The sequence below is a fragment of the Orycteropus afer genome, unplaced genomic scaffold (assembly GCF_000298275.1).
Source record: "Orycteropus afer afer isolate SDZICR_OR568_19922 unplaced genomic scaffold, OryAfe1.0 scaffold00159, whole genome shotgun sequence".
In the NCBI taxonomy this organism is placed as follows: domain Eukaryota; kingdom Metazoa; phylum Chordata; class Mammalia; order Tubulidentata; family Orycteropodidae; genus Orycteropus; species Orycteropus afer.
Window position 1 is genome coordinate 6,757,435 of NW_006921746.1, and position 15,586 is coordinate 6,773,020.

At 37.7% G+C, this 15,586-nt stretch overlaps 1 protein-coding gene across 1 annotated transcript in view; it reads left to right on the forward strand.

Annotated features, from left to right (window-relative positions):
- UNC5C (unc-5 netrin receptor C) overlaps positions 1-15,586 on the forward strand; it is a 585,103-nt gene that overhangs the window by 414,711 nt on the left and 154,806 nt on the right. The window contains exon 4 of the mRNA XM_007946393.1: positions 14,671-14,774. Coding sequence (XP_007944584.1) covers positions 14,671-14,774 — 104 coding nt within the window. The remainder of the gene's footprint in view (positions 1-14,670; positions 14,775-15,586) is intronic.

The following is a 15,586-nucleotide window of genomic DNA, read 5'->3' on the forward strand; positions in this document are numbered from 1 at the left end:
AAAAAATTTAAGCCTCGAGTTGCAATAGTGAGATGACAAATAGATAGATACAAATCAGCACAACTATTGACAGCTACACTCATTTGGGTAAGCAGATGGAGTGGGTACTTAAATGAAGACATTCATAGAGGGGTTTTTATGTAATGTCACAGTCCTAAGTGTTTTTTGTGTATTTCCTTATTTAATCTTTATAATAACTCTATCATTACTATTATTTCCCTCACTTTATGGGTACAAAAGCACATAAAACTTCTAATGTGTTGAACTAGGAATAAACCCAAACAGTATGAATCCAGGGTCCATGCTCTTCACCATTAAGCAGCACTTCTCCTTTGATGAACCCACATCATGGGATAGCCATATTTATGTCAAAGAAAAAAATTGCACAGGAGAATATTGAAATAGGCAAAGATGACTTTATTCAGAAGAATGGTAAAGAAGGGAAGGGAAATGACTGAGGGAAGGAATATTGGAATAATAAAGAAAGGGAACATCACAATTGGAAGAGATAACAGCTCCTATTCCAATGAAACAGAGAACCAAGAACTTTTAAAAACATGAGGAGGAATGATTACTGGGATAAAAAGTTCACATGAATGCTGGCATAAAGGAAAGGAAGGAAGACTGGGGTTGGAAATTCAAAGAAAGGAAGTCTGGAAAACTAAGAAAGCAATGATAATTCTAAACTTATTTAAACAATGTAGATTATTAAGTCCATCTTCATTAGATGTTTACAGTAAACTTCTGGAACACACAAAGGGGTGAGACATTTTCTTTAACATAGGGCCCAGGTAAAATTCAACTCTGTCACTTCTAAAGAGCTGATGAGCCTGAAAAAGTTAGTTAATCCCCTAGTATCTCAGTTGTATCATCTATGAAGTGAGGAAGTTGGGCTGTGTGACTGTTAGAATCTCTTATAGCTATGTACCACAAGGGAAACTATTTCCAGTCCTTCAGTGGAAGATTGCCAGATTGTTTTGGGTATTAAATTGAATGCTGTATTTATTTGAAAAAAGAGGGGGAAAAAAAAAAAGAAAAAAAACTTGGCCATCAAGTTGATTCTAACCATAGTGACCTATAGGCAGAGTAGCTGCCTCATAGAATTTCCAAAGGTGCAGTCTTTACAGAATCAAATTACACATCTTTCTCTTGGCAAGAGGCTGAAGAGTTCAAACCACCAAACTTTTGGATAGCTGCTGAATGCTTAACCACTGAGCCACCATTAATCAAGTCAAATGAATGGCACAAAAGATAAATGCTCAATTACCAGATTAATGGTTGATGGTTCAAAATTACTCAAAGGTGCCTTGGAAACAGGCCTGCTGACTTGCACCCAAAATGTCAAAGCCTAGAAAACCCTATGGAGCACAATTCTACTCTGTACACATGAGGTTGCTCTGAGTTGGAATTGACTTGATAGCAACTAACAACAAATATTAAGCATCAAATACAGTTGACTGAGAATTCTAGAACGCAAGTATAGTTGAATGGGAATTCTAGAAAACTTTGTTGTGCTCATGAGGAACCTGTACATAGACTAGGAGGCTGTCATTTGAACAGAACAAGGGGATACTGCATGGTTTAAAATCAGAAAGGGCATGCATCAGCATTGTATCCTTTCACAATACTTATTTAATCTGTATGCTGAGCAAATAATCCAAGAAGCTGGGCTATATGAAGAAGAACACAACATCAGGATTGGAGGAAGACTCATTAACAACCTGCAATATGTAGATGACACAGCTTTACTTACTGAAAGTAAAGAGGACTTGAAACATATATTGATGGAGATCAAAGAATATAGTCTTCACTTTGGATTACACCTCAACATAAAGAAAACAAAAATCCTTACAACTAGACCAGTAAGCAACATCATGATAAATGGAGAAAAGATTGAACTTTTCAGGGGTTTCATTTTACTTGGATCCACAGTCAACACCCATAGCAGCAACAGTCAAGAAATCAGACATCATATTGCACTGGGAAAATCTGCTGCAAAAGACCTCTTTAAAGTGTTAAGGAGCAAAGATAATCACTAGGAAGAGATTGTGTTTGATGTGGAAGAGAGACCACAAGAAACACTAATGCAACTTTGACATTCTCAACACTGAATTTTGCTATGTCAGTGATCAAAAAGAGGCAGTCCAGAGACATAATATGACCCCTCAACTTTTGGTTTGGCTCTCAAAAGTGTTGGTCCATGAAAATTGTTGGTTAGCAGCATTTGCAGTTTTACAAAATTCACTTGTGTTAGAAACTAAATATGGAGTGTGTGGCCCACTGAGCCTGCAGCCTTATATGGCACTCTGTAGCTAAGAGCTGAATAGCAAGACTAAAGAGAGAATTGATTGTTTTTTGTACCCATGCCTCTATCAATATTTAGACAAAGACAGCCAGGAGGGATGAAAGGGCAAGCAGCAGCAAGGATCCAGGTGAGGGGAGGGACCCAGGCCCCACCCTCAAGAGACAGGTAAATGGGAGATGGAGAAGCCAGGAAGGATGACAGAGCAAGCAGCAGCAGGGATCCAGGTAAGGGGATGGGGGACAGGTTTTGAAAAGCTAAGAGACACAAATTTGTCTGTCAGTTTGTCATACTGTGGTGGCTTGCATGTTGCTGTGAGGCTTGAGGTTGTGCCACTGGAGTTTCAAACCAAATCAGGGTTGCACATGGTGCACAGGTTTCAACACACCTTATAGACTGAGATAGACTAGGAAGAAGGAAGAGGCTATCCACTTCCCAAAGAACTGGCCAGGGAAAACCTTATGAATAGCAGAGAAACACTGTCTGATACATTACTGCACAACTTTATGAATAGCCAGGAAATATTGTCCAATACAGTACAGGAGGACAAGTCCTTTATGTTGGAAAGCTCTCAAAATATGACAGGGAAAGAGCTGCATCATCAGAGTAGAACCCATCTTACTGATATAGATAAAGTAAAGCTTTCAAGACCTCCATTTGCTGATGTGGCACAACTCAGACTGGGGAGAAACAGCTACAAACATCCATTAATAATATGAACATGGAATATATGAAGTATGAATCTAGGAAAATTGGAAGTTTTCAAAAATGAAATGAAATGCATAAAGATTGATATCCTAGGCATTGTTGTTGTTATGTGCCATCGAGTCGGACCTGATTCACAGAGACCCCTCCTTGGGTTTCTGAGGCAGTATTACTATAGAAGTAGATTGCCCCATCTTCCTTCTGAGGAGTGGCTGGTGGATTTGAACCACCAGCCTTCTGGTTAGCAGTCAAGTGCCTTAGGCACTACACTACCAGAGCATTAGTGAGGTGAAATGGACTGGTTTTGGCCATTTTGAATCAGACAATGATATAATCTACTATGCCAGGAAGGACAATTTGAAGAGGAATGGTGAGGTGTTCATCATCCCAAAGGATGTTTCAAGATCTGTCCTGAAGTACAATGCTGTCAGGGAAAGGATAATATCCATACTCCTACAAGGAAGACTAATTAATACTATTGTTGCTCAAATTTATGCAGCAACCACCAAAGCCAAAGATGAGGAAATTGAAGATTTTTATCAAATTCTGCAGTCTGAAATTGACTAAATGTGCAATCAAGATGTGTTAATTATCACTAGCGACTGGAATGTAAAAGTTGGAAACAAAGAAAAATCACCAGTATTTGGAAAACTTGGACTTCATGTCAGACATAATGCTGGAGATCACATGATAGAATTTTGTAAGACCAATGACTTATTCATTGCTTTCTTCAACGACACAAATGGAAGCTATACATGTGGACTTCATCAGATGGAGTACACAGGAATCAGATTGCCTACATCTGTGACAAGAGGTGGTGGAAAAGCTCAGGCAAAACAAGGCCAGGAGCTGCTTGTGGAACAAACAGACCATCAACTGCTGATATGCAAGTCCAACTTGAAGTTAAAGACAATTAAAACATGTCCACAAGAACCAAAATATGACCTTGAATATATCCCTCCTTAATGTAGAGACCATCTAAAGAATAGATTTCATGCATTGAACACTAATTACTGAAAGCCAGAAGAATTGTGGGATGACATCAAGAACATCATCCATGAAGAAAGCAAGAGGTCATTAAAAAGATAAGAAAAGAAGAAAAGACCAAAATGGATGTCAGAAGAGACTCTGAAACCTGCCCTTCAGCAATGAGTAACTAAAGAAAGTGGAAGAAATGACAAGATCAAAGAGCTTAACAGAAGATTTTTAAAGAACGGCTCAAGTAGACAAAGCCAATCACTGTAATGAAATGTGCAAAGACCTGGAGTTAGAAAACCAGAAGGGAAGAACATTTCTCAAGCAGAAAGAATTGAAGAAAACATTTAAGCCTCAAGTTGCAATATTGAAAGATCTATGGGCAGTATATCAAATGATGCAGGAAGCATCAAAAGAAAATGGAAGGAATACACAGAGTCATTGTACCAAAAAGAAGTGGTCAATTGTCATCCATTTCAGGAGGTGGCTTATGATGAAGAACCAATGGTATTGAAAGAAGAAGTCAAAGCTTCACTGAAGGAATTTGTGAAGTACAAGGCTCCAGGAATTGACGGAACACCCATTAAGATGTTTCAACAAATGGATACCCCACTAGAGGTACTCACTCTGTTATGTCAAGAGATTTGGAAGACAGCTACTTGCCCAACTGATTGGAAGACATCCATATTTGTACCCATTCCAAAGAAAGGTGATCCTACAGAATGGAAATTATCAAACAATAGTCTTAATATCACATGAAAGTAAATCTTATTGAAGATAATTCAAAAATGGTTGTAGCAATACATTGACAGAGGACTTCCAGAAATGAAAGCTGGATTCAGAAGAGAATGTGGAACAAGGAATATCACTGCTGATGTCAGATGGATCTTGGCTCAAAACAAAGACTACCAGAAAGATGTTTAGTTAAATTTTATTGATTATGCAAAAGCATTTGATTGTGTGGATCATAACAAATTGTGGATAACATTGAGAGGAATGGGATTTCCAGAACACTTAATTGTACTCATGAGGAATCTGTGCATAGACCAGGATGCTGTCATTCGAACAGAACAAGGGGACACTGCATGGTTTAAAATCAAGAAGGGAGTGCATCAGGGTTGTATCCTTTCACCATACTTATTCAATCTATATGCTGCACAAATAATCCGAGAAGCTAGACTATATGAAGAAGAATATGGCATCAAGATTGGAGAAAGAATCATTAGCAAACTGCAATACACTGATGACACAACTTTGCATGCAGAAAGTGAGGATCACTTGAAGCACTTACTGATGAAGATTGAAGAATACAGTCTATAGCATGGATTACATCTCAATATAAAGAAAACAAAAATCCTCACAACTGGACCTATAAGCAGCATCGTGATAAGTGAAGAAACGATTGAAGTTGTCAAAGACTTCATATTACTTGGTTATACAATCAACACCAATGGAAGCAGCAGCCAAGATATCAGAAAATGTATCACATTGGGCAAATTTGCTGCAAAGGACCTCTTTCAAATGCTGAAGAGCAAAGATATCTCCTTGAAGACTAAGGTACACCTGACACAAACCGTGGTATTTTCAATCACCTCACATGCATGTGAGAGCTGGACAATGAATAAGGAAGACCAAAGAGTCGATGCTTCTGAGTTGTGGTACTGGCAAAGAATGCTGAAAGTACCATGGACTGCTAAAAGAACAAACAAATCTGTCCTGGAATAAGTGCAGCCTGAATGCTCCTTGGAGGCCATATTTTGTCTCACCTACTTTGGTCAGCTTGTCAGAAGGAACTATTCCTGGAGAAGGATGTCATGCTTGGTAAGGTGGAGGGGTGACAAAAGAGGGGAAGGCCCTCAACGAGATGGATTGGCACAGTGGCTGCAGCGATGGGCTCAAGTATAGCAAGGATCACGGAGCTGGCGCAGGACTGGGCAGTGTTTCATTCTACTTTTCGTAGGGTCACTTTGAGTCAGAGATGATTCCATGGCCCCTAACAACAACAAAGACAGCTCAAACTTTAGAAAAGAAAAAAGATCCTATGGACCCAACTTGCTCCCATTTATGTTACCTGCTAGACTTTATAAACAAGTGAATTTTCCATTCATGTACTAGACAACATCAGCCATCAGCCTGTACAAAACCAAGTTCTGCTGAAGCTCTGGAAACATCAACAGGGAGTCATTGTAACCTAGGTGGTTAACAGTCACTATGCAGGACCAGGTCTTCTTGGCTTCCCAAAACTGACCAAACACCTTCCTCCCCTTCTTCTTGTTTTTAGGTGTCAAACAATAGTCTTAATAGTCTTAATATCACATGCAAGTAAATCTTATTGAAGATAATTCAAAAATGGTTGTAGCAATATATTGACAGAGGACTTCAGCTCTGACTCATGCTGACCCTATGTACAGGAGGACAAAACACTGCCCGCTTCTATGCCAACCTCACAATACTGGCTGTATCTGAGCCCAACTTTGCAGCCACTGTTGAAGGCCTTCCCCTTCCCCTTTTTCACTCATCCTCCACTTTACCAAGCATGATACCCTTTTCCAGGGAATGGTCCCTTCTGGCAACATGCCCAAAGTAAGGGAGACAAAGTCTGGTCATTCTTGCTCCCAAGGAGATTTCTGGCTGCACTTCTTCCAGGACAGATCTGTTAGTTCTTCTGCCAGTCCATGGTACCTTCAGTATTCTTTGCCAACACCACAACTCAAAAGCATCAACTCTTCTTCCATCTTCCTTAGTCACTGTCCAGTTTTCACATGAATATGAGGCAATTTAAAAGACCAAGGCTTAGGTTAGGCACACCTTAGTCTTCAAAGAGACATCTTTGCTCTTCAGCATTTGAAAGAGGTCTTTTGCAGCAGATTTGCCCAATGCAGTACATCTTCTGATTTCTTAACTGCTGCTTCCATCAGTGTTGATTGTGGATCAAAGTAATATGAAATCTTTGACAACTTCAATCTTTTCTCCATTTATTGTGATGCTGCTCATTGGTCCAGTTGTGAGGATTTTCTTTTTCTTTATGGTGAGGTGTAATTAATACTGCAGACTGCAGTTTTTAATCTTCATCAGTAGTGCTTCAAATCATCTTCACTTTCAGAAAGTAAGGTTGTGTCATCTGCAAATCTGAGTTTGTTAATAAGTCTTCCTCCAATCCTGATGCCGCATTTTACCCATTGAGATGTTTCAACAAAGGGATGCTGTGCTAGAGGCACTTATTTGTCTATGTCAAGAAATTCAGAATATAGCTATCTGGCCAACTGACAGGAAAAGATACATATTTGTACACATTCCAAAGAAAGGTGATCCCACAGAATGTGGAAATTGTTGAACAATATCATTAATGCCACACACAGGTAAAATCTTGATGAAGATATTTCAAAAACGATTGCATCAATATATTGATAGGAAACTTCCAGAAATGTAAGCTGGATTAGAAGAGGATGTGGAATAAGGGATATCATTGCTGATGTCAGATGGATCTTGGCTCAAAGCCAGTAATACCAGAAAGATGTTTACTCATGTTTTACTGACTATGCAAAAACATTTCACTGTGTGGATCATAACAAATTATGGATAGCATTGAGAAGAATGGGAATTCCAGAACACTTAATTGTACTCATGAGGAACCTGTACATAGACCAGGAGGCTGTCCTTTGAACAGAAAAAGGGATAATGCATGGCTTGAAATCAGGAAGGGAGTGTGCCAGGGTTGTATCCTTTCACCATACTAATTCAATCTGTTGGTGGTGGTGTTATGTGCCATCGAGTCGGACCCGACTCATAGCGACCGCTCCTTGGGTTTCTGAGGCAGTATCGCTACGGAAGTAGATTGCCCAACCTTCCTTCTGAGGAGTGGCTGTTGAGTTTGAACCTCTAGCCTTCCGGATAGCAGTCAAGTGCCTTAGGCACTACACTACCAGAGCTCTTATTCCCTTCCCTAGTAGCTGTAATTTCCAAAATCCTTTCATATTCAATATATATTTAAATATTCACAAATTTCTGTGAGATCTAAAATAAGTCAGCATTAATAATGAAATATTTCATTTGTCTCTTGTTATTTTATGCAATTTAAGCATTTTAATGCCCATTAAACTTGTCTGTTGAAGTATGTCCATTAGAGAATTACTGACTTCATTGTACCAATCTTTCACGTTGCCAAGATTTTATCATTTAAAAATATTTTATTCTAGTAAATCTTTCTTAATAATGAACTAGGATTGCTGAGGAAATAAACTCTCTAAATACCAGCCAGTATTCATAAGCGTCTCTCTGAATACATGCATATGACAAGGTTGATTTTTCTGATAGAATCAATGACTAAATCAGAGCTAGTCCATATTGACTTTGCAAAAGTAATCTACATTATAATGAAAGAACTTACCCTCTTCAAATACAATAGTATCAGCAGCCTATCTGCTTTGACATAATAAATCTGTTGCCATCCAGTCAATTACAACTCAAGGCAACCCCATTTGTTATAGAGTAGAACTGCTGGATAGGGTTTTCTTGCATGTAATCTTTATCGAAGCAGATTACCAGGCCTTTCTTCCGCAGAATTGCTGAGTGGGTTCAGACCACCAACCTTTAGATTAGTAGTCAAGAGCAAACGATTTGCACCACCCATGTCTCTCTACTGATATTTTCTCCTAGTCTCTTTCAAAAATCAGCAGGGCTCACCATGTTTGAGTAGCAGTGTGACCCATTATGCTCAAAGCTGTGGCCTGTTCAGCTTCATCTTTCCTGTGCCACACTTACTCATTTCAGGAAGTATCAAGCAGTGTTGGTCAAAGGATATCACTGAGGAAAAGACATGATTTCAGGCCCTCTTATAGGTAGTCACATTGACATGATGGCCTTTCTTGGATGCTATTTTGGGCAGGCATTTTCCTCCCCCATCCTCTGTCCCATGATGGAAATGAAGCTTGTCAAAGTCATTCTCAGTGGATCTGCAATCATCAGAGCTTTAACTTTCATTTGGTCTGTGATATGTACTATATTACTCTCTTTAATTTGTACAAAGAGTTTGCTAATATTTTTATACTAGATCTTCAGAAAGCCACCCTTCTCTCATTTCCTAACTCCTACTTGTCAGCTTAAATATGTAGATTTAAGTGTCCAGAAGTTCCAAGTGCCCAAAAGTTCCATAAAATTTGTCTTATGGAGAAAATTTTAAATCATTCTCTTCAAAGATGCCTAAACTCCTAACTAATTCACCATCAAGTTGATTCCAACTCATAGCACCCCTTTAGGACAGAGTAGAACTGCCCCATGAGGTTTTCAAGGCTGTAATCTTTACAGAAGCACACTGCCTCATCTTTCTCATATAGTGTGGCTGGTGGATTTGAAATGCCGACCTTTTGCTTAGCAGTTAAATTCTTTAACCAAAAATAATTTCTTCTATTATTTATCTTGGACATTGATATCCATAATGTCCAGCCCAGAAGTGTCTTATTCCACAAAGGATGAACTTTATTCCCCTAACATGCACATTAAAAATGTCAGTCTATTCAGTCATAGGCTTTTGTAGCTCCACTAGAACATCAGAAGTATCCAGTCATTTACTTTTATTTTACAAATGAGGAATGTGAAGGCCAGAAAGTCCTCTAATTCCCAGTTAGCCTTCTTTTCTGTTTACTACATTGTCAAAAAGCAAAGTTAATGTTTGCATAATGTCATGAATTAGTGCACTCTACACTATAGATCTTTTTAACAATAGTCCTTGTTTTTATGGAAAAAATCCACTGGAAGAATTCAAATTCTGTAATGAAAAATAGACTGTGTGTGTGTGTGTGTGTGTGTCTATGTCTTCAAAAAAAGACTGTCTTATTTCTGTGTAAATGGTAAGTAGAAATCCATATATAATAGTTTGAGGTCTGATTCTACATTTGCTAATTGGATTTTGCTGTATGGATTTGGTAAGCCAATATTCATGTTCTTAAGTAAACATCTCTCTGAATGCATGCATATGACAAGACTGATTTTCTTTTAATTGGTAGAATCAATGACTAAATCAGAGGTAGGCCAAGCTGACTTTGCAAAAGTAATTTAGGTTATAATGAAAGGACTTGATACTTATTTTAGTAGCTGCCTTAGAACTAATGGAAGGAAAACAGAAACATAGAATTGGAAAGGTCTTACAAGGGTAGAAATTCATCTTATTTCTGACAGGAATGCCCACGTTTATTCTGAACCATTCTGTTTTACATCCAATTCTTAGCTGACAAGTGTCCGTTTTTCATGCTTATTCATTTGTCACCCTTGTGTTCTCTCTGCCTGGAAGGCATCCAACCTGCCTTCCAACACATCTCTCCGAGTGATAAAGGATATGCTTAAAATGTTATCCACCCTCATCCTCCCCTTGTAAAGTAATGTGCAGGGATACCGCGTAGAGCAGCTGCTGTCCTGCACAGCTACAATATATTCTTCTCTCATTACACAATCTGAAAGCTAGAAAGGAGGTTTTTATGGCAGGAATTAAAAGGATTTTTCAGGAAGAAGTATTACCCCGAGGGGGGTTAAATGTGAGCTCATTTTAGAAATTAGATAAAATTTATATAGAGTTTACAGCCAGACCATTAAAATAAAATAATTATATAGTATGCAATGATGGTTTACAATTAGACATGTCTGTTAAAACATGTGTCTACCATGTGCCATTGCTATTGTCAAGTAGGAGGAAAGGATCTACGGAAGCTATGCCTTCATATGACATAAATTTGAAAACTGTGCCAAAGCTTACACCATACTCTAAGGAGAATTTTAGCATATTGCACTCAGACTTGGAGCTGCCCACTTCTTTTTTTTTTTTTTTTTTTTAGTAAGGTTTTGGAAAAGAGTAGTGGGTACTCACAATGATCATTTTCCCAATTCCCAGGCAACCCTCAACTGACTCAACTGAGTCAGACTGGGCCCTACCCACCTCCTCTCCTAAATTACCCAAACCAATGACCTCTTTTTTAATTCTTTGCTGCATTTGACTTGGTGGCCACCCCAGTTGCTAACATTTCTTTCTCCTCTTGGATCCTCTGACACTTACCTCTTTGGTTTTTCTGCCCATTCTATGTACTCTATGCCATTATTTGCTGGCAATTTCTCTTCTTAAATGTTGGGGTTTTCTTTTCTTTTGGATGTTTTCAATGAATTTTATGCTGCACCCATCTGCTGGTGATATCAACAATTTTCAGTGCTTTAGTTCTATCTCAGAGACAATGAATCATAAATCCTCTCAAGGACTGTTTTTCATTGCTCTAAAGTGCAGTTATCATGTGCCACTGAGTCAATTCCGATTCACAGTGACTGTCTAGGACAGAATAGAACTGTCTCATAGGGTTTCTTAGGCTCTAATCTTTATAGGAGCAGATCATCAGGTCTTTTCTATCACAGAGTGACTGGTGGGTTCTAACTGTCAACCTTTGCTTAGTAGGTGAGCACTTAACCATTGTGCCACCAGGGCTCCTGACCTCTAGATTAGTGTTTCTAAAACAAGTGTAATTTTTTTCCCCCAAGTATTATTTGACAATATCTGTAGGAAATTTTTTTTCTTTGTCATGACTGGGAGGCGTGCTATTGGCATTTTGTGGGTAAAGACCAGGAAAGCTGCTGAACATCTTACTATGCACGGGACAGCCCCCTACAACAAAGGATTATTCAGTTCCAAATGTCAATTATTAAATTTTATAAGCCTTTGTGATATGATATGGACTTACTGGACTTTTCCACTTGAATATCTTACAGACAGACTGAACTGAACATGTACCAAATAAATGTGTTATCTTTTTTCCCACTTCCCTATCAGTTTGGTACTATTTCATTCAATTTTGCAGTAGCTAATAATATAACAATATAATGATATAATAATATAATGATTGTTACCTATTTCTAGGATCTGCCTCTCCTCTTCCTGCCCACTATCACCAGCTGAGTTCAGGACTCCATCATCCCTCCTGGCCTATTCAAATGGGTTCTGAAATGGCTTCTGTCTCCTCACCCACATCTCAATCCATCTGTCACACTGATGATCATATTTAGCATCTAATGCTTCCTTTGCTTAGAAGCCTTTGAGGGTTGGTCATTCTTTGACATAGCAGAATGGCTTTCATATCCAGCCCTCAGTTTACCCAGCAAGTCTTACTTCTGTATCTAACCATCTTCATTGATGTATCTAATAAAGTATCTACTATAAGAAAACAAACCTGCTGCCTGCTGCCATCCAGTTGAATCCAATTCATGGTGACAACATGAACTAAAAAAACAATTAGTCAACATTATATGAGAACACTTTGACTAATTTGACCCACATATATCTCACTTTTTCTTATTCTCACACCCACATTTTGTGATACACTGATTAACTTGGGTAAGAAGGAGTTAATATGTTACTTGATTTGAGAACTAATTCCAGTTGTCATGTCTAGGTCCTAACCCATCAGTTAAGAGTTTTTCAATCATTCTTCACAAACAAGATATACATTGTCAAGAACGTTGTATCCCATATAAATATTCCTTGCTGCTTTTGTTTTTATTAGTATTTGTCATTTTGCCAAAATAGTTCAATGACAATAAAAAAGAAAGGAAACTACCATCTCAGTAGAAAAGATTTTAATATTTCTGTTGGAAGAGCACCAAGTAACCAAAAATGATATTAGAGAGAAGTGTGAGATGGAAAGTATGTATCACATCAAAGGTCAGTGAGTTCTGAACCAACACTGATTATTTTTCTCTGGGTCTTTTGGTTATTTGATGAACATATATAACATAAGGACATGGTTTCGATCATTTTCAAGTTCTAATAACTTGTGTGTCTAAAAGTTTATCTCTACCATATAGTTATATTCTTGATAGTCAAAACAGAAGTGACCTTCTGACAGATGCTCTGTCATTGTTTAGAGAGTCGCTTATCATATGCCAGATGTATAATAAGCCAAACCCCTGTCATCAAGTCAATTCCACTAACAGTGACCCTTTAGGGCAGAGTAGAACAGTACCATAGAATCTCGAATGCTGTAAATCTTTATGGAAGCAGACTGCTATATCTTTCTGCCGTGAAGTGGATGATGGGTTCGGATCTCTGGGCTTTAGGTTAGAAGCTGAATACTTTAACCACTACCACACCAGAGCTTAGATCTATATATTAAAAAAAAAAAAAAAAAATTCACTGCCATCAAGTTGATTCTGACTCATAGTGACCCACTTTGGGTTTCCAAAGTGGTAAATCTTTACAGAAATAGATTGCCCAGTCTTCCTTTCGTGGAGTGTCTGGTGGGTTTGAACTGCCAACCTTCTGGTTAGCAGTTAGTCAAATGCCTTAGGCACTATGTCACCAGACCCATCATTTTCCCGTATTCCCTAAGATTTTGAAATGTAGTTCTACCAAGAAATTCAACAAAATGGCAAGCATGAAGCAGTGGATTTTTTTCTCAATGTGTTTTTCCAGGTGGTGGTTTCTGGTAGGTCATTGATGACACTGGGGTATACTTCCAGAGACTTTGAATTTCTATCCATTAATTCAATAAGCTGAAATGGTACTTTCAGATTCTTATGTCATTATCATGTATATGGAATGGAAAATTCAGAGGGATTAATTTGTTTATTAAAATCCAGCTGATAAAATTCTAATAATTTTTCACTGGAGGGAGATGGATTGCACATGTACGATATAAAATTTTTACGTTCACTTTAAAAAAAATACTGCTTTCAATCTCTATGACACAATCATCTTTTAAAAAAAAGTTTGGTGGTTAAAATGACAAACTGGTTTTTAACTTTTTTTTTTTGGTCCATTTATAATAGTTTTGCAAACTATGCTATATATTGCTATAGCAACTGTAACTATATACATACATAATTAGGTAGTTGGTATATTTGAGCAGAAATGATTATTTAATCTTCTAACTGAAGAATGACTACATATATGATCACATATTGACATATTTTGGATTCTTCCCAATATTCCTCTATTCCCTACTTATGCTTGAGAATCTTCAAGAAGTTACATTCATTCTTTCAAGCCTGTTCAACTCTGAAACAGAAACTTGCTTTTAGTTTATTTATCAAATATTCCAGTGTTATTATACCTTTAATTACACCCATTGTGAGAAAAGAGGGAAACAGTTATATGCATAAATGACTATGTATAGAAAAATAGTGAGAATGTGGTTTTCTGGATAAAAATTTAATCATCATAGTTGATTATCAAGGAATATGAAAGAAATGTGACTAATTGGTTCCTAAAGAAGTCCCTGGCTGCTAACCAAAGAATGGGTGGTTCGAATCCACCATAGGTGCCTTGAAAGAAATATTCTGAAATACCATGGCCATTGAAACCCCTATGGAATGTAGTTGTACACTGACACACATGGAGTCACCATGAGTCAGATGATTCAGAATAAACTCGATGACAACTTGTTTGTTTATTTTTGTTTTGGTTTGGTGTGGTTTATTGTTACCTAAAATGAAGATATCCAAAGCATTCCATTGAAGTTTAAAGTAGATAAATTCATAGCATCTGAATTTAATAAATTCTACAACACAGAATATAATCACGCAAGTTAAGATACAAACAACATGTGGTTTAAAAAAAAAAAAAAACACATATACTAAACCCAGAAATTTTGATTGCACTTTTCAGAAATGATCATATTTTATTTAATTTTTACATTTTCTTTATCACCTGTATTTTCTAGATCTTCGGAAGACATTTGAGCAGGAGCCGCTGGGAAAAGAAGTGTCCTTGGAACAGGAAGTCTTGCTCCAGTGTAGGCCACCTGAAGGCATCCCAGTGGCTGAGGTGAGTAACAATAATATTTTGCATTTAGCAATTGGCACTCAGTTATGCTAATAGAGGCCTAATCCGTGGCTAATGGTGCAGTGAATTAGGGTCTGACATGATGAATGGATGGTAATGGAGTCCTAACTGCCTGCTACTGGCAAAATAGATTGATTGGGAACTGATTAATGACTTAGGAGTCAATTAGAATGCCCCACTGGACAAAGCCACAGGCGGCTTGGTTTAATTTTGTCATTCTCTTTCAAGAAATCAGAAACACTACTTTATCTGGCACTTATCATAAAGATAGATGCTATGACCTAATAACATGCCATCAATTTTACTATTATTCTTGGTAATATGCAAAAAAAAAAAAAACAGTTTTATAAATTTCCATCAAACTCTTTATTCTCATCTGTTTCTGTCAAAAGAAAGCCTAATTCTACTCTGCACACATGGAGTCACCATGAATCAGAAATGATTTGATGGCAACTAACAACAACATTGGTTGGCTCCCAATCAACTATTACAAAATGGATATGATTTTCCATTAACATCAAGCAATATAGTGTTCTTTAAAAATGCCTTGTCTCTGGAAGATAGGCCAAGAAGAGGGAATTGAATGTTCTCCTTGATAGAGTCACCATCATCTTACAGCATGAGGTTGAGGAAAATCATCTAATACGGTATCTTTCATTTGGAACTGATAATTTGAAGCTCTTAAAAATGGTACTCTTTACATGATAACTAGAGGATATCCTAATTTAAATCAAACAGTATTCCACTAGATGATCTTGTAGCCTACAAACCCAGGCACATTTGAACTTGGCATG